The 24,124-nt window shown below is 44.1% G+C and overlaps 1 protein-coding gene across 1 annotated transcript; it reads left to right on the forward strand.

The window, feature by feature from the left end:
• The first annotated feature begins 16 nt into the window (after nt 1–16).
• Nucleotides 17–21,655, forward strand: LOC113406868 (NHL repeat-containing protein 3-like). Its single transcript, XM_026653665.1, has 7 exons — nt 17–145; nt 9,273–9,425; nt 14,865–15,012; nt 16,379–16,579; nt 17,336–17,427; nt 19,940–20,052; nt 20,802–21,655. The coding sequence occupies exons 1-7, from the start codon at nt 53–55 to the stop codon at nt 21,028–21,030; spliced, it is 1,029 nt and encodes a 342-aa protein (XP_026509450.1). The 5' UTR covers nt 17–52; the 3' UTR covers nt 21,031–21,655.
• Nucleotides 21,656–24,124: the final 2,469 nt, after the last annotated feature.

Raw genomic sequence — 24,124 nt, forward strand, 5'->3', positions numbered from 1 at the left:
CCGGGGTGGGGCGGGGGAGACCGAGCCCCGGCGGTGACGCTGTCCGGGCTCCATGAAGCTGCGCGGCAGGCCCGGCCTGGCGGTTGCCATGGGCAGCGCGGTAGTAGCGCTGCTGGTTTTCTATTGCGCGCTCTCGGGATCCCAGGTGGGTCTGGGCAGGGGGGCGGGGCTCCCCGCTCGCTAGGCCCCGCGGGCGGGCGGGGGATCCACCTACAGGTGGGTGGGGTGAGCTTGGGCCCCCCGTGTCTGCTGGCTCCGTACCCCCCCCCCATCTTCCGTGTCAGTCATCCCACCCTGGGCCACAGCTGCGCTGGGGGGCTGGGCCACGGGCGCGGGCAGGAGATGGCTGCTGGAGGAAGGGGGAGCCCGCTCCGTCCTCTCTGTCTCTTCCCAAGCCAAACCAACAAGGAGTCTGGTGGCACCTTAAAGACTAACAGATTTATTTGGGCATAAGCTTTCGTGGGTAAAAACCTCACTTCTTCGGATGAATAGAGTGAAAATTACAGAAGCAGCTTTTCCTCTTCTGGAATTGACACCTTCTCATCTATTATTGGGAGTGGACTACATCCATCCTGATTGAGTTGGCCCTGTCAACACTGGTTCTCCACTTGCAAAGTAACTCCCTTCTCTCCATGTGTCAGTATATAATGCCTCCGTCTGTAACTTTCACTCTATGCATCTGAAGAAGTGAGGTTTTTACCCACGAAAGCTTATGCCCAAATAAATCTGTTAATCTTTAAGGTGCCACCAGACTCCTTGTTGTTTTTGTAGATACAGACTAACACGGCTACCCCCTGATACTTCAAGCCAAACCCTCTCCCACCCCCACCTTTTCTGTCTCGCCCTCCCAAAGAGCTGAACTTGGTTCTCTGTTCCAAGCTCCTTGTTCGTGGTTCCTAGTTAACTTAGTCAAAGGGCAACATTATTTTAAAATGTATCAGTGTAAGAGTCAGTTTTTAGAAATATCACCTAATGGGGGAGGGGGAAATAGCTCAGTGGCTTGAGCATTGGCCTGCTAAACCCCAGATTGTGAGGTCAATCCTTGAGGGGGCCACTTAGGGATCTGGGGCAAAATCAGTACTTGGTCCTGCTAGTGAAGGCAGGGGGCTGGACTCAATGACCTTTCAGGGTACCTTCCAGTTCTGAGATAGGTATATTTCCATATATTTTTATATTTAATGTGAATAATGTAAATTACTCATTACTTTACTAATTAATCAAGTAAGAAGCTGGGTGTTGACTGGCTGTGTGTGACCATATAAGCCTCAGGTCACCTAACAGGCGTGTCCCTGCAACAGTCAGCCTGTTCTGAAGGAGCTGGGGCACCTCACTCACTGACCCCAAAGCTTTGTTCCTGTGCAGTGTGCTGTTGCATAGCACCCCATCCCACGTCCATAGTGTAAATGGTGATGGAATAAGGAAGTGGGTTTGACTGGCTGTGCATGACAAACTCTTTCCCAGGTCACCCAAAGTGACACATTGCCACAACCATCTGAATGTTTGGAAGGAGCTGGGCTACACTGCCACTCACTGACCTGAAGCTTTGTTCTTGAGCAGTGTGCTGCCACTTGTTATGCCCCCACCCCATTTCCATATTGTAAACAGTGCTTGAATAGAGAACTGGATTTTGACTGACTGTATGTGATAAAATAAGTCTTTGGTCACCCTAAGTGACACGTCCCCACAATCATTAAGCTGTTCTAATGTAGCTGAGACATGGAACTGCCTTACTTGAAACTTTTATGGTGCAAAAAATTGTGGTCCATTACCCCTTCCCCCCACCCCAACACAATCTCTCGTGAAATAGGCTGCAATTTTTGCAAAGAGTTTCAAGTAAGGTACAGCCAGTCAAAATCCAATTCCCTAATCAAGCACCGTTTACAATATGAAGTAGGATGGGGGCATAAGAGATGGCAGTAGTGAGGGTTTGCTGTCAAACTGGGGGGGATGTATCTAGTGGGGTCCTGTAGGGGTCTGGCACTAGTCAATATTTTCAGTAATGAAATAGCTAATGGAGTGAAGAGTACGCTTATAAAATTTGCAGATGACACAAAGTGGGAGAGGTTGCAAGGTATTGGAGGAAAAGAACAGAATTCAAAATGACCTTGACAAAGTCAAGAATTGGTTGGAAATCAACAGTATTAAATTAAATAAAGACAAGTTCAAAGTGTCACAGTTCATGGCAACTGCATTTGTATTCCTCCTCCATGGTCCCACAAGGGAACCCACTCTAGGCTCCTGGCTCCTCGGCTGTCACTTCTCTTGAGTAGAGACCCATATTTTTCTCCCTCCTAACCAGGGGTGCACACTTCCCTAGCTACACTGAGATTTCCAGCATCTGCAGTTTGTTTTCTCTTTGAAGGCTATGAACAGCATAATTGCCTTAAGTTGCAAGTTACCATATAGCCCTTTATAAGCAAGCACATTTATTCTTAAGGTGAAAGTATCATAGAGAAAACATTAAAACAACAAAAGAACCTACATGCATACCAATAAGCGTACTACTGATCACCCTCAACTCCAACAAGGACTCTGGTAGGAGACAGTCCTTCAAACCCCACAAAAGGGTTTTTCTGTGGTTACAAGTTCATAACAACCTCAGCTCACAACCAGAATTGCTAGGAAAGTTCACTCTTTCATTGATCTTCAGATTCCAGGAACAGGTAATCAGTAGACAGTGAGCCCCTCTGAAGAGCATAGCTTCAAAAGTCTGGTTTTTTTGCATAACCAGAGGTGGGAAATTTTCATTCACCTCCCCCTAGCGATCCTCAGGAAAATCACTTGACACTACCCCAATTGTCCATTCTTGTCTGGCCCATTGTTCAGTATACTCCTCTGAAATTATTAACACTTCCTGAGGTTTACATCCTATCTCTCCCCTAGAGAAGTACAGACAATCCTAGTCCACAATAATACATAACCATTGCATTTAATGCAATGGACTCAAATATACTTAACCTTAATTCAGGAAGGTTTCCCAAGGATATTGCAGGAAATTGTCATATCTGTCACACAAAATACTATACATAGGAAGGAAAAATCAAATGGATAACTATAAAATAAGGAATAACTGGCTAGGTGGTAGTACTGCTGAAAATGATCTGGGGGGGTTTAGCAGATCACAGATTGAATTTGAGTAAGGCTACATTTTAGTCACTGGTATTTTTAGTAAAAGTCACGGGCAGTAAACAAAAATTTACAGCTCATGACCTGTCCATGACTTTTATTATATACCCCCGACTAAAACGTGGGAGGGTGCCACGGGTGCTTTGCGGGGGGTGGCTGAGGGAGGGCATTGCAGGTACTGGGGGCGGTGACCCGGGGGGCACTGCGGGTGTTGGGGGTGGGGTTTGGCGGGGCTGGGGCAGGCTCCCTACCCGGCTTCTGAGCTCCATGTGCTGTCTTGCCTCCGCTCTGCCCCAAGCCCCGGTTCTGCAGCTCCGATTGGCTGGGAAGCTGCGGGGGCGGTGCCTGCTGGTAGAGGCAGCACATGGAGCTAGGAGCTGAGGGAGGGAAGCCCCCCCTCCAGGTAAGCACCACTCACCCCAGCCCTGAGCCCCGCCACACCCAAACTCCTGCTGCTGGGGGGCTGAGGTGGGGAGACTGCCCCAGCAGCAGCTGGTGCGCCTGGCCCGGGGCGTTGCCTGAGCCGAGGTTCGGCCCTCAGTGGGGCTGTGGGGTATCCCACCGCCTCGCTCTGGTCTGCTGTCAGTCCTGGTCCAGCGGTAGTGTGGGACAGCAAACACACGGTTAGGGGCTCAGGCCCTTAAGCAGGGGCTGAGCCAATAGGTCAGAAAAAGCCCCGGGCCCTCAATCAGGGCGGGGCAGCAATCATGCAGTCTGGAGCTCAGGCCCTCACACAGGGGCTGAGCCAATAGTTCGGGAACCTAGGCCCTTAAGCAGGGGCTGAGTCAAGGGATTGTAGCAGCCCAGGCCCTAGGTCAGGGCGGAGCAGCAATCAAATAGTCAGTCAGGAACCCAGGCCCTTAAGCAGGGGCTGGGTCAGTGAGCAACAGGTCCCAGCCTCTCTAGGCCAGGGAAAAGGGGGAATCTGCCACCCAAGGAGTGGGTGGCAGGGGGGACGCAGGCCCTCCCACTCCACTGCGTCCCAGCCCGGGGCCCTAGCAGCGGCGGAAACTCGCTGCTGTCAGTGGGGATCCTGGCCGCAACACACTGACATATGCTCTGGCAGTGCTGCAGCCAGACAGGGGTCGGCTGCCCCCGGGCTACTTCCACACTCCCCCTCGTAGGGTACCTGGACCAGACTAGTGTCCTCGGTGCTCTACACCAGCATCGGTTCCTCTGGGTAGGTAGCGAAGGGTATGCTCGGCTCCTCGGGATAGCAGGAAAGGGGCAGGCTCGGCTCCTCCTCGGGGTAGCTGGAAAAGGGCAGGCTCGGCTCCTCCTCGGGGTAGCTGGAACGGGGCAGGCTTGGCCAGTCCTCCTCGGGGTACCGGGCGAGGGGTAGGCTCGGCAGGCCTGGTGAGTCAGCAGGTCGGTCGCGGCCTGCGGCTGTCTCCCAAGCGGGAGCTCGGCCACAGCCGTCTGCTCTCTCCGCCGGCTTGTCCTCCACTGAGCTCTGCAGGCGGGCTTTTATACTTCCGGGTCGGCGCCGTGACCTCTGAGGGGCGGGCGCCGGACCCGGTGGCTCCGCCCACGTTGGTGTTAGGGGAGGTTCGGCCCTCAGCGGGGCTGTGGGGTATCCCAACGCCTCGCTATAGATGGTCTAGGTATACTTGAGAATCTATGAAACCCTGTTACTGGCCTTTCTGCACGCACACCTTTATCAAAGTTTCCCCCTCCATGTGGATGTTTGGCGCAATAGGTGGTTGTGTCAGGATTACAGACCATAAAGCAGCAGACAGCACCAGATTATGCAGTAATTCTGTGCAGAAATTTATGAAGAAACGTCCTTTCTGTGCAAAATGGGGTCTGACCATACAGATCCTTAGGAATGCTTAAATATAGGTGTCACCAATAATCAGCACTAACAACAGCAACCATTGCTCAATTAATTAAAATATTATAATAAATAGCAACATCTATACTTATTTTACAATTTCAGAGTAAACATGAACATATGCAATGGATTACGTCTATTGAGTACACATCATTTCATTAATGGTGACCCATGCATCTTATTCATTATTGTTAAGTCTGATCACAGAAAGATTCAAAAATTTTACCGTGGGTTATTTCCAGCAGAGATTTCCAGCATGATAGCAAGTTGAAAGACAACAGATGCATTTTGGTGGATGTTTTTCAGAGTAGTGACTTGTCTTTTTCAAATACCATTTATTGAATATTCAGACAAAAATGCAGTTCCCCTACCACAGAAAAATACGCCAACTGCCCTTCCTGTAGTACCTTTTTATGTAACTTGAATATAGTATTAATATTTACAGTGTTTCAAATATTGATTAGTTCAATAGAAGTCATCAATATTATTTGTATAAACAGTAAAGCTTTTTTCTTGTGTAATGAGCAAAACACACAACTCTAATAAACACAACTGGTTTTATGTGTGTAACAGAATTTAAAAATTTTTTATACCTTTTTCATCTAAAAACAAACCAAAGTTCTTCATTTGTAACTATCATATAATTTCTATGAAAACATTACGGCCTGATTTGCAGCAAATTCATTGAATACTGATTCTGTTGATTTTTACATGCAATATTACATATTGTATGTTAACTAACAGAGAAAACACACACAAAAATTGGGGCAATATATCTGTCAGACCAGAAATAAAGATTCGCCTCTGGAAGGGGCATATCCTCATCTCTTCATAATGAAATAATTGTTGCAGGGACTTGTCACTTGGGGTAACTCAATACATATTTTGTCCCATACAACCAGTCAAAAGCCAGCTCCTTATTCACACACACTATGTACAATACGGAACTGGGGTGGGGATGAGACGAGTGGCAGTATATTGCTGAAGAACAAATCCTTGGGTTGGCAAGTGGCATAGAATCCTAGAACCATTGGGTTAAAAGGGACCACAAGGGTCATCTAGTCTAACCCCTGGCATGTCTCAGCTACTTCAGAACAGTCTGACAGTTGTGGAGATATGTCACTTGGGGTGACCCAAATTGAATTATCTCACGTATAGTCTGTCAAAACCCAGCTCCTTATTTAAGCACTATGTACAGTATGGAACAGGGGTGGGGGAGCATATAGCCCAAGAACAAACCTTGTGGTCGGCAAGAGGCATATCCCAGCTCCTTCAGAACATCCTGACAGTCGCTGGGCCATGTCACCTGAAGTGACCTGAGACACATTTTGTCATATACAGGCAGTCAAATCCCTGCTCCTTATTCAAGCAGTGTGGAATAGGAGTAACATGTGGCAGCATATTGTGTAACAACAAAGCTTCAGGTTGGCGAGTGGGATGTCCCAGCTTCTTCAGAACAGTCTGATGATCACAGGGACATGTCACTTGGGATAACCCGAGACACATTGTACAGCCAATCAAAATGTGATTCCCTATTCAATCTTCATATACAAAATGGAAGTGGGTTGGGGGTGTGACATGTGGCAGCACATTACGCACGACCAAATCCTCAGATCGGCGAGTGGCATGGCCCAGCTCCTTCAGAACAGCCTGATAGTCATGGGGAGGTGTGTCTCGGGTCACCCTCAATGACATTTTGTCATGTACATTTAGTCAAATCCTAGTTTCCTTATTCAATCACCATTTATAAAATGGAAGTGGAGTGGAGGTATGACATTTTGCAGCATACTATGCAACAACAAAGCTTTGGGTCAGCGAGTGGGATTCCCAGCTCCTTAAGAACAGTCTGATGGCCACAGGGATGTGTCACTTTGTGTGTCCCTAGACTCATTTATTCACATACAGTCTGTCAAAACCCACTGCCTTATTCAAACTCTGTGTACGATATGGAAGTGTGGTAGGGGTGTGACATGTGGCAGTATATTGCACAGGAACAAAACTTGGGGCTGGGGAGTGACTTCCCCCAGCTCCTTCAGAACAGTCATGTGGGTCAGAACAGAACATGTCATGGAGACATGTCACTTTGGGTGATCCAAGACTTATTTTGTCACATGCGGGCAGTGAAAACCCAGCTCTCTGATTATTTACTTGATAAATAAGGAATTAGTAATTAAAATGATCACATTGTCACATTAATCTGATGACTTTTCTAAATATTTCATCTTACATTGATATATTTTAAAATAATGTTGGCCTTTGAATAAGGAACTGGGAACCATGAATGTGGAGCTGGTACCACAAATAAGGAACTGGGAGTAAGGAATCAACTTCAGCCTCGTGTCTCTCCCTGACTCTCTTCCCTTGATTAAGAAAAAGAATACCAGCTATATTACAGTAAAGGGTGAGGTTTTAGAAAACATTTTCTCTCTTTGTTCCCTCTACTATATTTTCTATCAGGTGTCTGCAAGTCTAACTTTTATTAGGAGAATGCCAAATTAAGCAGCCATAGAATTGCAGAGTCCAGTGGGCCCTGATTGAAATGAATGGGACAAGTCACCCCATCTGAGCTATTGTTTCAGGCTCCCTCCAGATGCTGGTAGATGATGCAGACAGTTTATGCTTGGCTCACATTTGAGTTTTCCTCTATGACTGTGAGGGCTAGAACATACATTTTATATATATAATATATATATATATAAATGTCAGATTCTGGAGCACAGTTCTATGGTAAGGAGATAAATTCTGTAGCAGATTCCATTGTCATGGAATCATGGAGTGTCCAGGGCCCTGCATATTCCTTGCTCTTTTTCTTGTCTTTATGCTTCTTGCCCTCCTGATCTGTCTATGTTCACAGGTTTCTGGCTTTTATCCTTTTTTTCACTTCCCTGCTCATTCCTTCTCTCCCTGTGTTTCAACCTATTCCTCTCTTTCCGCTTTCTCTTTGCCACACTCATTCTCTCTGTACTTTGTTTTCCCTCTTCTGTCCTCTCCTTAAACTAAGTTCCCCCCCCCCCGCCACCTTTGCTCACTTGCCCTGCACAATCCAGCATTTTACCTTTGGAGAGAGGAGGTGAGGTAAAGCATAGATGCCTTCCCAGCTCTGCCAGGATCAGTAGCCAGCTGCATATTGTGGCCAGGAGGCTGAGTTGCTTGCAGGGCTACTAATCAAGTGTTTCCTTAAGAGTTTTGGCTCTCCTTGTGTGTAAGGAAAGGCTGAAGGTCTGTATGGGAGGCTTCTGGGAGGGTGGCAAAATGTGTTAGACCTGGTTGGATGTGGTCTTTGAAATGCACGTGTGCTCATCCTGTCTACTGTCACCCCCTTCATCTCCAATGACCCGTCTCTGATCCTTTCGTCTATAGTAACGTTCTGGTTTTACGTGTACAAGAGAGTAAGCATGATGTTGTCCTTCAGCGAAGACCACCAAGAGCATAAGGAGCCTACTACTAGAATAAGCCACTAGAGATCTTCTTTAGCTTAAGTTGTAGAGAGCTGTAGGGTGCTGAAGAACTAGAATTCCAGGCTGGCTGTAGCAGAATGGAGTCATGTTGAACTCTGTGGTTGTGGCAGCAAGAGCCTTGAGATCCATTGGATGCTTTGTGATGGAGCTGTCAACTACCTATTAACACACACGGGTGTTATGCAGTGAAGGTCCCTTGATAATGGAAACCGCTTTAGGAAATTAAATCTAGCCACCACCCAGTTCACACAACCTCTTTAAACACAGGTGGTATGACTTGTTTCCATATTACTCAATTCAAAACTATATTACTCCTCAGGGTGCTTGGGGTGAATTGTCTTGAACATGATTCTGATCAACATGGTTTAGCCAGCACATCAGATACAGCTACTGGAAGGCTATTGTGGACATACCATCCAGAATGTTACAAGAGCTTAGCAGTTTTTAAAAGTTTTAAGAAAGACCTCAGCACATTTTGAGTGCCACGAACTACCCAACTGGGAAACAATCGTGTAATTTTGCCTCAGTAATTCTACAGCATCCCTGCACTCTGTTTAGATACAATCCCATGTCAGAATAATATTTGTTATTGAGTAATTGGTGGATGTACACTTGATTTAACATTTCAAGTGTGCTGATTCACTTGGCTCTAACAAGGAAGATTTACAAAGGACCAAAAAACAGCTAGATGGCTAACATCCATTGACTTTCAATGGAAATTAGACACCCAACCATCAAATTTGTGTCTTTGAAAATCTCACCCTAATAATAACTAATAAAAAGCTGAAGGATTATAGAAAGTGGAATTTCATGGAATTTAACTGTTAATGGTTTTTTACTTTTATATTTTTAAGGTATTAAGAGCAATTGCTTTTTACTCCCCTTGGAGGATAGAACAACAGCTTTACAAGCTGGATGTAGGCTGGCCTAAACGTCCAGAATATTTCACTGGGCAAACATTTTGTGTTGCTGTTGACCCTCTTCATGATCTAGTCTATGTTGCACAAGTAAGTAATAGGACTAGAATTTTGTCCTTATTAGCATTATATTGTTTTTCCTGTGTGGAGTTACCATTTGCATTTATATTAAGATAATTATAACAGTTTATTGTATTAAATTCTTGATGTAAATTTGACTAAGGTTATTAATAGTATACATTTCTTTAAAGTAGTCCTGGATATGAAGGTTCTTCCTGTGCATATTGGGCTTGTTGCTTTTATGTTTTTTAATGGCTTAAAATTAAAAAAAAAATAGTTTTGAAATGGCAAGTGCTACAAGGAAAGATACAAACCAGATAGCGTACAACATGGAAGCCTGCTAGGAGAACGGAGGCAACTGTATATGTCACTTCTGCTACTGTTTTTTGCATCCCTGCCTCAACTCAGTAAACCGCAAAAGAAGGGTGGCCGCTGTGGGAGACCCGGGTTCAATTCCTGCACTGCCACAAACATCCTGTGTGAATTTGGGCAAGATACTTATAGAGATGTAAAAAGTTAACCGGTAAAAATAGTCTTACCGGTTAACCGCCTTAACCATTAACCCTGGCTGCCCCGCACCGGCCAGTCCAGTGGGCCCAGCTGCGCAGCTTGAGCAGCGCCGCCCACCCGGGGCAGTGCCACCTGCCCAGAGTGAGCCCAGCTGCAGCACCCGGACAGAGCGGGCCCAGCCGTGCTGGCCAGATGGGCCCCAGCTGGTTAACCGTTTAAACGACTTCTTTTTAATTGTTTAAACGATTCATGTTTTTAACAGTATTTATATCCCTAGAAACTTAGTTGTAAAGGGTATTTACATCCCTAGATACTTAGTCTCTCTGCCCCTCTTCCCCATCTGTAAAATGAGGATAATAATACTCACAGGAATGTTGTGAGGATTAATAAATCAAAAACTGTGAGGTGCTCAGATACTCCAGTGTTGGGGGCTGTCACAGTTCAGGGTAACTGCACCTGCATTCACCTCCATGGTCCATTAAGGGCACCCCTTCTAGGCTCCCAGCTCCTCAGCCATTAACTCTCTTGGGGAGAGACCTTATCTCTCCCTCCTGACCAAGGGGCTTTCCAGGTTGCACAGTTCCCTGGCTACACTGTGATATTCCCAGGAAGCCAGACTGCCTAAACAGGGCAAGGTCTGCATTTTGCTTTCTCTCAAGGCAATTATGCACAACATAATGGCCAGCAGTTGGAAGTTACCACACAGCCCTTTATAAGCAAGCACATTTAATCTTAATGTGAAAGCGCTACAGAGAAAACATTAAAACAACGAAAGCTCCTACATACAAACTAATAAGCTTACCAGAGATCACCTTCCAACTTCAGCCAGGGCTCTGGTAGGAGTCAGTCCTTCAAATCCCATTTCAGAAGCATTTAGAAATACATCCATGTCATCCTCCTCCCTAAAAGGAGGAAGAAATTTGGAGTCAATGCCATTCACCAGGACAGGTAGCTAGTGACTGGCTCCACTTACCAGACTATGGTTCTGCTGGTGCAGTTTCTCTTTTTTGAGCTGATGTTATTGAACCTGGTCCTACTGGCACAGTCTCTCCATCTTGACAATACTTCTCCTTCTCTGCGTGTTTGTGCTGACACTGGCACTTTTCATGCTGGTGCTGTTGCTCCTTGTCTGCAAACAGCTGGGGTTCCAGATGCAGTCAGTCCTTCTCCAGTTGTGTCCTGTCTTGGTCAGCCTGTGGACCTGCCCACGATCCCAGTTGTAGTGATGGATTTGGTCTGGACAGAACATAGTTGCTGCCTCTTGTCAGCCTCTTCCATGCTGCCCTGCAAAGTGTTGGCTCCAAGATTCCCCCTGCCTGCTGGACCCTGCGCCAGTGAGTTGAATGTTCCCTACCAACCTGGACTTCATATCTCTTCCCATCATCAAAATACAGCAAATCTACTAGCTGTGTCTTTAGTCCTCTGTGTTGAGCTGCCTGTCTGTGCATAGCTCAGCCAGCTGACCTTTCTTCAGCTGTGGATAATTCATTTTTGCCTGGCTCTCTTTTCGCTATTCCTTTCCACAAAAGACTATGACTTCACTCTGTGGTTTTTCCTTCTATAGTACTTGCTTTCACTGCTGTTAGCACTTATGGCAATTCACACTGCCACCATATATGTCATAGTCCAGGGCAATTGCACCTGTGTTCCCCCTTCATGGTCCCTCAAGGGCACCATTCGAGGTTTATGGCTCCTCAGACAACAACTCTTTTGGTCCGAGACCCACATCTCTCTCCGTCCTGACGGGGGTGGAGGGGTTTCCTAGGCTGCACAGTTCCCTGGGTACACTGTGATATTCCCAGCAAGCCAGACTGCCTAAACAGGCCAGCATCTGTGATTTGCTTTTGTCTTCACAGGCTATGAACAGCTGTAATTGCTTGCCATTATAAGTTACCACAAATCTTTTTCTACCAAGCACACTTATATTTAAGGTGAAAATTTTAGAGACAAAACATATTAAAAACAATAAAGGAACCTACACACATACTAAAAAGCTTAATAAAGATCACACCCAACTCCAACAAGGGCTCTGGTAGGTGTTAGTCTTTCCAACTCTTCTGCAAGGATTGGGCCACCCCAGGTGAGTTGATTTAAATCAGCATGTGGAAAGCCTCAATCTAAATCAGGGGTGGGGCACCTGATAGATTTTTTCTATCAGTGGCCACTGACCCACAGAAAAAATCAGTCGCGGGCCACATACAGCCCCATGGGGGACACGGAGGCTCGGGGTGTCCCACCCCAGCAAGGCAAGCCAGTGCTCGCAGCTCCAGCCCCACGGGGGAGGAGGGGCAGAGGCTCGGGGCTTCCCCCAAGCTGGGGTGGGGCCAAAAATGAGGGGTTCAGGGTATGGGACGCGGCTCTGGGCTGGGGCAGGGGGTTGGGGTGCAGGAGGGGGGTGAGGCATTTGGAGTGCAGGAGGGGGCTCCAGGCTGGGGCAGGGGATTGGGAGGTGGTTCAGGGTGTGGGCTCTGGGAGGGAGTTTGGGTGTGGGAGGGGGCTCAGGGCAGGGGGTTGGGGTGTGGGAGGAGGGTCAGGGTGTGGGCTCCGGGAGGGAGTTTGGGTGCAGGAGGGGACTCAGGGCTGGGGCAGGGGATTGGGGTGCAGGTGTAGGTATGGGTTCTGGGAGGGATTTAGGGTGTGGGAGGGGAATACGACCTGGAGCAGGGGATTGGGATGCGAGATCTGGGAGGGAGTTAGGGTGTGGGTTCCAATTTGGGGATGGGGTTCAGGGTGCGGGCTCCGGCTGGCTGGCGCTTACCCCCAGTGGCTCCCAGTCAGTAGGGCTAAGGCAGGCTCCCTGCCTGTCTTGGCTCCACGCTGCTCCCAGAAGCGGACGGCATATCCCTGCGGCCCCTAGGCAGAGACACGGCCAGGCGGCTCTGCGCAGTGCATGCTGCCCACGCCTGCAGTTCCCATTGGTTGTGATTCCCAGCCAATGGGAGCTGGGGGCAGCGCACGGAGCTTCCCTGATCGCTCCAGCGCCTAGGGGCCGCAGGGACATTCCATCCGCTTCCGGGAGCTGCACGGAGCCAACCGGACTTTTAATAACCTGGCAACCCTAGCTTCCCCCGGCCGCGGGGCAAGCCGGCGCTTGCGGCTCCAGCTTCACAGGGAGTTGCGGGGGGTGCTGAGGCTCAGGGCTTTCGGCCCACAGCGTGGAGACTTGCCGAGGGCCGGATGAAATGAAGCAGTGGGCCAGATCCGGCCGGCAGGCTGTAGGTTCCCCACCCCTCATCTAAATGATTGATTTTAATCTACTTTTCCATTTTTACTTCAGTTATTTTCTAGGGAAAGGTGCATTCTCATTGGTTGATATAACCATTAAAACGTGTTCATTTACAACTAAATAGAGCCTTTACACTAGATTTGGTACATCTTTTTACTACCTAGGAGGTTACACTATGACTATATACATTTATTTAAGCAATTATATAGCTTAATATTTTCAAATTCTTATTATACATTTTTAGTATGTTAGAAGATGGTGAATGATATATTGCTTATTCACTAGATAATTAACTTTTTTCTCATGATTTGTGTCAAGCTGCATTAGGATGGTAACTAGAATTTAATTAAACATACAAAACAGCATATCAAAATTATTTTTATTTAACAAAACAAGCCCTTAATACAGTACATGACCTATTGTGCTCTATCTATAAAGCTTGATGTCAAAAGTTAGCTGTTTTCCCCCTGCTTCTTTCTTTATATAGAAATGCAGTCTTTAACTCAGTTTTGATAGAGGCTTATGGATTCAGCATATTTATTTTTTATTTAAATGTTTTAAGAGATTATAATAAGTTTACGTCTTAACATATTTTGTATTACATTCATATTTCATTTTAAACAGGTTTATTTTTATAAAGAAAAACGTATTAAAATTTAAATAAAATAATCCAATTTAAATGAAATTTTTTTTTTTTTTTTAACAAAATCATTGATTTTTTAGCCTCTCACTCCCACCCCTCCAGATAGAAGGTTCTGTACATTGTGTAAATCAGAAAGAAGGCCCAAGTCAGTTTAAACTCAGGCTATTTATCGCAAAGTCATTTCTTTGTCTGTTGGTCTGTGAAAAATCTAGTTTGAGCTAGTATACGCAAGCATCCCCAGGAGGTGGTACCTCTTTTGGGGATTACAACCTGGCTGACTTGCCTTAATCACCATCCACTGTTTTTAGTTCCTGTAGGAGCTGTGGTAGCCTTCCCCCCTGTAGTGGAACACAATAAAACATTCATTTAAACAGTGGACCCCAAAGATACACATGGGGTTGCAATATTTGTCACATCTCTCTCATAAAGAAATTACATACAGCCCCGGCCCACAATAATAGATACATAAGAGTTTCAAGGATATTGCAGGAAATTACCATATCTGTCACAGTGGCCACATCAGTACCTAGGATGGATAGACAGAAAATCATCCATCCCAAGCAAGTGTTATAATAGAATTTTACTAACTGTACTAGTCATTCCTACATGTTTGTATCTAGATTCTGGTTGAGACCCTCTCTCTTCAGCAATGCAAACAAAAGTGGTGAGATTTTCATTTATAAAACACAGCCATGGCACCTGCAATCCTGGACAATTAACTACAATTAAAAATGTTGTGTGCCCATCTTGGGAGACCTAGGGCATGATGTTTTTTTCAGAGATGGTGTGCAATCACAATTCAAAATGAAGACAGTGAGAGCAGCAGGCTCAGCACCTCTGAAAATCAGGCCGTAAGTGTCCCAAAATTAATGAACACAGTTGCAAACTTAACCTTTCTGTGTCTTTCGCCAGCTGTAAAATGGGGTTAGCAGTACTTGCCCACGTCACAAAGGTTGTTGTCAGAATTATTAATTAATGTCTGTAAAAGTTTTTGACATAAAAATTACTAACATTTAAACAGAATTGTCAAAGGTGAGATTATTTGCTTGATAAGATCCTTTTTCAATTGACTATTTTTGTACACCTTCAGAGAGGGGCTAATGTACCAAAGGTACTAGTGTTTTCAGATGAAGGAAATTTCCTGCATGCCTGGAATTCCACAGTTGAAATGCCTCATGGTATCTTTGCAGTCAGCACCCCTACAGATACCTCAATATGGATCACAGATGTTGGAAGTGGTATGTATAATGGGAACATGTTAAAAATATTATTCCACAGAGAAAATAGGTTTTTTGCAGGTATCCCTTTGAACAGTAATTTTAAGTGTTTGAATAAGATAATTGTCAGGGTTCCCTCTCCACTCTGAACTCTGGGGTACAAATGTGGGGACCCGCATGAAAGACCCCATAAGCTTATAAGTACCAGCTTAGGTTAAAAACTTCCCCAAGGCACAAATCCTTTCCTTATCCTTGGACGGTATTGCTGCCACCACCAAGTGATTTAGACTAAGATTCAGGAAAAAGATCACTCAAAGTCCCTATTTCCCCAAAATATCACCCCCAAGCCCCTTCACCCCCTTTCCTGGGGAGGCTTGAGAATAATATACTAACCAATAGGTTAACAAAATGAGCACAGACCAAACCCTTTGGTTTTTAGCACACTAACTCTTAAAAGAAGAACTTTATTATAAAAAAAAAAGTAAAAGAATCACACCTGCAAAATCAGGATGGAAGGTAACTTTACAGGGTAATCAAAAATTTTAAACACAGAGGACTCCCCTCTGGACTCAATTTCACAGTTACAAAAAAACAGTAATAAAACTACCTCTTAGCATAAGGAAAATTCACAAGCTAAAACAAAAGATAATCTAACGCATGTCCTTGCATTTACTTACAATTTCTGTAATTTTAGATGTATCATTTCAGGTATCTTTTTAGGAGCTGGTTTACCTGCTTGGTCTCTCTCTCTGTCCCAAGAGGGAACAAACAAAGAGCACAAACAAAACGTCTCCCCCCCCCCCCCCCCCCCAATTTGAAAGTATCTTCTTTCCCCATTGGTCCTTCTGGTCAGGTGCCAACTAGGTTAATTGAACTGATTAACCCCTTACAGGTAAGTGATTCTGTACCTCTGGCCAGGAGGGATTTTATGTTACTGCATACATAAAGGTTGTGACCCTTCCCTTTATATTTATGACAGTACCAAAAGAACACTAAGCCAGATTCATGCTCCCCGAGTCCTAATTGTGCACTGATCCAGTTCCCCAGTACAAGATAGAGCAATTTGAAGGCTCATGAGTTGTGCCACGTGCTCATTTGCCAGAGCTGATAATCTTGGCCAACATTTCCAGATCTTAATCAAGGAGCAGGGCCAGAAAAGCATGCATCTCAATGCATAATTTTTGTCCTCTATCCCATCCTGATAGCTCCAGTCCTGTGCACATGTACATTTGATGCCTCGCTAATCTGAAATCATTCTCTTACTACAGAGTTTTCTTAGTTCAGTTTCATTCTTAAAATGACAAGGGATTTTTATCTTGTTATTACTGTGTTGATGTTGAAGAGCCATGGTTTTGCTGAGAAATTTCTATGCCTTTCTTTAATACAGGGGAGTATGGGCACACAGTTAAACAATACAGTCCTTCTGGTAAACTTATTCAGATCCTGGGTACTCAAGGTAAAGCTGGCTCAGGTTTAAATCCGCTGCAGTTCGATCAGCCAGCAGAAATATTTGTGGAACAAACAGGGGAGATCTACATTGTGGATGGAGATGGAGGGATGAACAACAGATTATTCAAACTGTCCACAGGTATGTGAAAAGGGAACGTACACAAGAGTTGACATTTGAAAATGTAGAGGCCTAGTAGTTTTAAACATCAACATTGCTAACTGTGGGCCTGATCTTATGGCAATTAGAATTAGTTGGCAGACTCCCCATTGATTTTGATGAGCTTTGGATCAGAGCCTATTTCACTACTGATCATTTTAGCAAAAATACCCAGCTAATCAGCTAACTCCTTGATTGTCATGTTTTTAATACACTTCTACCCCGATAGAATGCGACCCAATATAACACGAATTCAGATATAACACGGTAAAGCAGCGGGGAGCCCCGGGCCCTTTAAAGCGCCACCCAAGACCCGCTGCTTTACCGCCTTATATCCGAATTCGTGTGGAGCCCCGGGCCCTTTAAATCACCGCCCGAGCCCGGCTGCCAGAGCGGGCCGGGCCGGTTTGTTTACCTGCCGCGTCCGCAGGTTCAGCCAATCGCGGCTCCCACAGGCCACGGTTCGCCACTCCAGGCCAATGGGGGCTGCGGGAAGCAGCGGCCAGCACATCCCTCGGCCCGTGCCGCTTCCTGCCACCCGCATTAGCCTGGGACGGTGAACCGTGGCCAGTGGGAGCCGCGATCGGCTGAACCTGCGCACGCAGCAGGTAAACAAACCTGCCCGGCCCGCCAGGGTGCTTAGCCTTGTGAGCCGCGTGCCAGAGGTTGCCGATCCCTGTACTACATAATAAAAGTGAAAACTACTTTTTCATTATTTATTCTGGTTTCTACTATTAGATTTCCAGGAGATATGGCTGCGTGGGGAAAATGGTACAGGTGTTGGTCAGTTCAAGATTCCTCACAGTGTCACAGTGGATTCTGTTGGACGGGTAAGGAATTAAAACTCTATTTTTCAGTGTTTTAGAGACAACTTTTATGCCTTGTCCTGTATATGTCTACATGTATTTTTGGTACTTAATGTCCTTTGGGGGGGTGGGGGGGTGGGAAGACAACCTAAAAAGTGCCATTCTTTCATCTTTGATTATTGAGATCTGGCCTACTGCATACAATTTTAATCACGTGAGCAGTCATGCTTAACTTTTTCAACACCTGTACCATTGAAAACTTTTTCTTGACATGGTTGGGAGGGTAAGAGGAAGTCTTGACAAGCTGCCATAATCTCTTCACATACATATATACACGGACTTCCTACAGACTCCAGGAAGAGGCTGCTACTCCTACAGACCTTTAAAGGGTTTGCACTGCAAGGGGGCAAGAAGAAGGAAGTCCCCCTAACATGCTGCCACCCCCACCCTGTTCCTGTGCATCTTATGGGCTCTGTAAGGTGGGAGCATTGACTCTGAGAACCTTTGGTGTTGTGGCTCCAAAGCTCCTTCAGAGAATCTTAGGACAATTTAAAAACTAAGAAAATTCCCTGACATACAACTCTGATGGGTTCTAACTTAGATAGCTTAACTGAGTGCCTCAGAGGTTGAGTACACATTGTGACACTTCCCAGGTAAACACAGGGTTATGTGGCACCTCACTACCACCTGCCCTTAGTGTGAGGAAGCCTTGTCTGGGACTGCTGTGGATCAGCTCTCCAACCTTACTGGCCACAGGCAACACAAGTACTCCCCTCTAGGCCTTGCAGGCTCTGCTGTCACTCTACAGGTTAACGATAGGCCACTGGAACCGTTGAGCTCTCCTAGTGTCTCCCTGGAGTGTCCAGACTTTTGTCCATGGGACACTTGCAGTATTCACCAATCCGCTGCTTCCAAGAAACTACAACCCACCTTGCCAGTTTAACTTCAGATCACCACTTCGCTTAACTCGCAGCACTTAGATTTGTTTATAGTGAAATCAGGTATAAATTTATTTAACAAAACATAGAGATTCAAGTAATAGCAAGTGGAAATATTGGAAACAAATGATTGTATGTAAAATAAAATCATAATATGCATTCTGGAGCCTAGACTTAATTGACAAGATACCCTCATATCTAGTAGGATAGGATACTGCTCGCCCAAACTCCTTGCAGCACTTTACAGCTAGGGTGGCTGTGACCCTTCTTTCACGAGACATGCACGCTGTAAGTTTGCCTCCGAGATGAAGGATTCAGTGTGTCTCTTAGCACTCCAAGATATACCAGACCAATTCTTTGTCTTTATTATAAACAGGACACACCCCTACTTTGTTTCTTCCTATAAATTTCCTCTCTTGTATATTTCTCAATCTCTCAATTTGTACCTGGCTCAGTATGCAAATAGGCATACAGTGTGTGGCATATAACACACCAATGGCCAGACAGGGAAATAGATATCAGTTACCTCCTGTGTGAAAGGAATATCTTTGAGGTATGCCACTCCTGGTGATCTGCCTTAACTCCAAGACCGTAAGAACATAATTTTCAGTATATATTAGGGAATCCCTGTAAAAACATGCGTGCCCCCTGTGCCCTCTGCCAGTTGGCACCAGGCAGGGAGTCCCTGGGTCACACACAGTCTTACAGAAATGCTTTAATTTCTCAGATAAATAAATACATAAATAACTTTTAAAATATAAACTTTTTTTTTAAAATTCAAAGTATGGAAATTCACGGGTAAGGTACACAAACTGTCACTTACCTCTGCCCCTGAGCAATAATCTGACCTCGGCAATAATCTGAGAAAGCTAAAATGTTTGATGGACATGATTGTCTATAACAAAACAGTTTCATCTTGTCAGCGATTGCAATAAATGGGATGCCTTAATCTTAATAGTACAGTGTTATTACAACCCATTCACAGTCCACAGAAAGAAGCCTACTCCACACATTTCTGTTTAGCCCAAGGGCATACTGAAGATAACCAATCCCCAGAATTCCCTGTGCCAGCCAGTTTTCAAATTGTCATTGCGCACATATGTATTTACATATGCAAACCTCCTAGATCCTGCTCATGAAATTAGATCACATAGCTGAAAATAAAGAGCAATTATTAGTTTGGTAACATCATAATTAGTATTGGATATGTGTATGTATATGAGCACTGAAAAACCTGTGTTTTGTGGTAAACATTTCTGTCTTGCATCCACAAAAGAGGGGAGCATAAGACACTGGCATCTCTATTGGGGCAGAGTAAAGTAGTTTGTGTGTCTTATCTGTGATTTTTGATATTTAGTTTAACTTCATTGTAAGGTTTTTTTTTTTTTTTTTTTTTTGAGGGGGAGTCTGAGAATTAATACCTGGTTAGTCAACTTTGTAAAGTAAAAGTTGAGCCAAATTCATTCGTGATGTAACCCTCTTTTCTTCACTATATTTGGCCCATTATGTGTAAGGAACATCTGATGCTTTTGATGTAGCTATTTATAGCTGTATATACTGTATTGATGTAGTATAGCTATATTTACTGTGTACAATAGGTGTGGGTTGCTGACCGAGGAAACAAACGAATCCAGGTTTTTGATAAAGTCACAGGGGAATGGCTGGGGTCCTGGAGTAGTTGTTTCGTAGAAGATGGTCCCTCTTCTGTCAGGTACTGTAATTATGTATTTCCACAAAAACATTTCAAAGGAAACAGAATGCGACTTTTTCTCCAGTAAGATTCCACATTACTTTAAGTTGATAGCAAATGCTTGATATCAGGCTCTGGAATTAGCAAGTGGAATTGCTGTGGAATTAGATCCTGACTCCTGATCCTGCAATAGGATCTGTAAAGGTAAATCCTTGCAATCATATGACTTCATAAGATCTGCCTATGTGGATCCATCTGGTGGATTGGGACTTTCACTTTAATTTAAAGCTGTGAGTTTTATAGGCTTTGGGGAACATGATTAGGAGCTTGATATTGCCCCCCTTACTCAGATGTGTAAAGGCTACAGGCACAGGCCCTAACTTCCTTTGTGTAAATTCCTATTAATTTGCTGTTACACCAAAATCTGTGGCTCCAAAGAGCAGCAGCAGCAGCAGCATGTAGAGCAAGTCCTGCATGCTTACTCTGTGTACTCTACAGCCTGTGAGACTGAGAATGTTAGAATCGTTTTCATTTGATTTGAAAACTTCAGCAGCTGGAAGTTAAGTGACTGACACATGAGTTATACATGAGGATACCCTAAAACTCAGATTTGAAGTCCAAATCAGAAAGTTAGAAAACTGATTGCCTCCTCTGCACATGAATGCTGTTTGCTCACCTAGATATGGATAATAATTTTTAAAGCACATAGCAGTGTTAACATGAAGTGTTCTAACAATATGTTAATTCTAATTTTATTTATTTATTTTTAGATTAACTACCAATGAGGAATATCTAATTGTAGCTCAGCTGAATATTAACAGAGTGTCTGTCTTGGCAGCACCACCGATAGGATCCATTGGAGATTGCCATGTGGTAAACACAATCCAGCTAGCTGATGAGGTTAAACCACACCTTGTGGATGTAAATGTGAAGACTGGAGCAATTTATGTTGCAGAAATTGGTGCACAACAAGTACAAAAATATGTACCCTTAAACTAATGGTTTTCTTTGGTTCATTCAGCACAAGCCATTTCTTCTGGATTGCAAGATCTGTGCTGGATTTCCTTACATTCATTGCAGACTGTGCTTCCACTCATAAGCACAGCATGTTGCAGCACTAGAATGCATAAAATAACTGTTTTGTGACCTGCCCTCACTCTTATTTTCTTTGTCAAACTCAGGGAGCTATTTTCTCTTGATCTGTCATTATTTGTCTTTACTGGCATCTTTTGTGTGTTTTGTTTCATTTTTGTTAGTTGTTGGGATTTGGAGAATGCATTTGATATGCATATTAGTTCCGTTTTACCCTGCTTTTAACTTCAAGGTAGTTTTTCCCCTTGTTTCTTGATATATCATAAGACATTAGGTTTGTAATTATTCTGCTAGTCTAGACATAATTTCCATTGTTAATCAATATACACTTTACCTCCAGTGTCCGGGGTGAATCTTGTGACTTCTTTGCCTAGCCAGTGCACTCTGCTACCTCCTAACGTCCTAGCTGGCAGAGAGAAATGTCTACATATTTAATTTTCCAGAAGCCTTGTCCACTTGAGGCTCTGGACTCTAGCTTAACATTGCTTCAGGTTTCCTTGACCCTTTATGCTAACATTGTCCAACTCAGAACATAAAGATTTAGCATATCATAGTCTCCTGGGCTTCAGTGCGACCTTTGACACTTAGGGCCAGTGCTGAGGTTTTAGCATCTCTGGCATCTATCTTAGGTAATCATTGATACCGCTGTTGACATCAAAGGCATCAGTTCTTTACTGATTTAAGCTAACTCCATATAAAACACTTTAAATGAAATTAAGAGTGTCTTCACAATGAGGTGACACTGATTTTTAACTAACTGAGTTTCTAAATTGATTTAGTTAAATCGGTACAAGTTTTATGTGTAAGCAAGGCCTCAAAGTAGAATGTGTTGAAGTTTAACATCTGAGATCCCTGAGGCACATACTGGGGATTTACTAGGAGATTTTTAATCAACCTTAGGCCTGGATACCTATAACATGCTTCTGTCCTCTTAATCTTGTTGAAACTTAGACACGTTGTCTACAGCAATATTTGGCCTTTGGATTCTTGTTTTTAAAGACCAGTCTGATCTTTTATTCTGCCTTCAGATTTTCAAGGACATTCTTTCAATATTAAGCTGTGACTTTCCATTTCTTTTTGAGGGACTTCTGCCAATACATCAGCAGTTGATTTCTCTTTAGCACAGAACTTGTGCAAACTTCTTTGTGACTGTTCCAGAGTCATTGTCTTTATATTTCTTCCCCTGAATCCAGTTTGGGTTTTGAGTTGCATAAATTAGCTTCATTATCTTCTCCAAAAAACATACACCAGCATCTTTCTGTCCATCCCTTCCCTAGTCCACAGTAATTCCAAAGCCTTTTAGGTGTTGCTGGACAGCCTTTCAGAGTATCCTCTCTTCAGTGTAGAAGGGGTGAAAAAAGAGCACCAGTTCTTTGATATATTTCTAGTGGTCAAGAATGACTCTCCTGGTGAAAGATTGGATGCATCTTAAGAAACTGTGGACCCATCCTCCTGTTCAGTCAGGAGTTATGAATGCTTTTTCCTTTTCTTTTCACATAACTATCCTGATTCCTTGGCTATTTTGGGTGCTAGTAGTAGGTCAAGAGAGGCTAAGCTGTTCCACCTCCCCAGGTAAGGAGTATGGGAAGTGGAACCATGGTTCACCATCATGGATGTCCCAGCAGTTGAATGTGGTATTGCTTAGTTCAATACCAGGTTAACTAAAATTAAGGTTTGCTCAGTTTAGCCTTGAAGACCTTTCTTGCCACAGTGTCCAGATCCTTATGTAACGTTACAGCAACAGTCTACATGAATCATCAAGGAAGAGTCAGATTTGGTTGCCATGTCTGGACATTATTGCTGCTTTGGAACCAGGCAATCCTGAACAAAGAGGACTTTGTATAGATGGTTGTGATACTGAAAAAGACACTGTACTGGCAGATACCTTCAGATTGGCAGCTCAAGAAGCCTTCCAAGTGATGCAGATCATAAAGTTCTGCATGTGCCTTAGAGACTTGACTTTGAGACTCGTCACTCAAACATCAATTTTTTAAAACCATTTTTGGCTGACCTTTGCTGCCCGCCTCATCCTTAGAATCAGTGGGAGCTAGGTGCCTAAATGCCTTTGAGAATCTGGGCCAAAGTGTGTTTGTTCAGTTTATAGGTACTTGTGGTATGAACAGATGTCACCTGGTGATTAGTAGGAGGCTATCAAACTCCTTTTCACTGCTATACTTGTGACCTAGTTCAAGAGGTGACTGATAAGTGCTTGAAATTGTAAAAATAATTGAGCAAAATTACATTTTAGCATAATTTGGCAAAAAGTAAGTAAGGCTTTCACAATGGGGAACCTTATGGCTTAATTTGAAAGTGCTCCTCATTTCTGTAGCTCGGTGTGATGATTTTGGCTGCATGGGATTTTTTGATCTGGGGAAAAGTGGGGGGGGAAATCAGACTGGTAAACTTGAACTGTTCATCTAAATGACAATGTTTTGTATAAAAAATGTTTTTAAACACATTTTGCCTGATTTGCACACAGCTTAGTAAAATTACTTACTTGGAAGCTAAAATTCTGTGTCCCTTTTCTCTTCCTACCTCACCACTCTTGTGACTCTCGCTCTGTATGACATCAATAGTAAATTGAAAATGGATGCATACATCTTAATTATTACAGTTTATCATATGTTTTCCTCAGAGTAATTACTAATATGTGATGATTGAGTTACATAAGCCTTGATACGAAAACAGCAATATGATCATTTCCAGCTACACTGAGTCTTTTATAGAGGATTAGACTAATTCTTTTAAAATATCCAGATATTAAATTAAGATTGAAATCAATGAGGGATTTAAAGAGCTCAAATTGTTCAGCTTGTCAAAAAGAAGATCAAGCGGTGACTTGATTACAATGTATAAAGTACCTTCACAGGGAGAAAATACCAGGTACTAAAGGGCTCTAATCTAGAAGAAAAGAGCATAACAAGAACTAATGGCTGGAAGTTAAAGCCAGACAAATGCAAATTAGAAATAAGGCACACATTTTTAATAGGGGATGAACCAT

This window comes from Terrapene carolina, unplaced genomic scaffold (assembly GCF_002925995.2).
Source record: "Terrapene carolina triunguis isolate 2854851 unplaced genomic scaffold, T_m_triunguis-2.0 Scaffold142, whole genome shotgun sequence".
Classification (NCBI taxonomy): domain Eukaryota; kingdom Metazoa; phylum Chordata; order Testudines; family Emydidae; genus Terrapene; species Terrapene triunguis.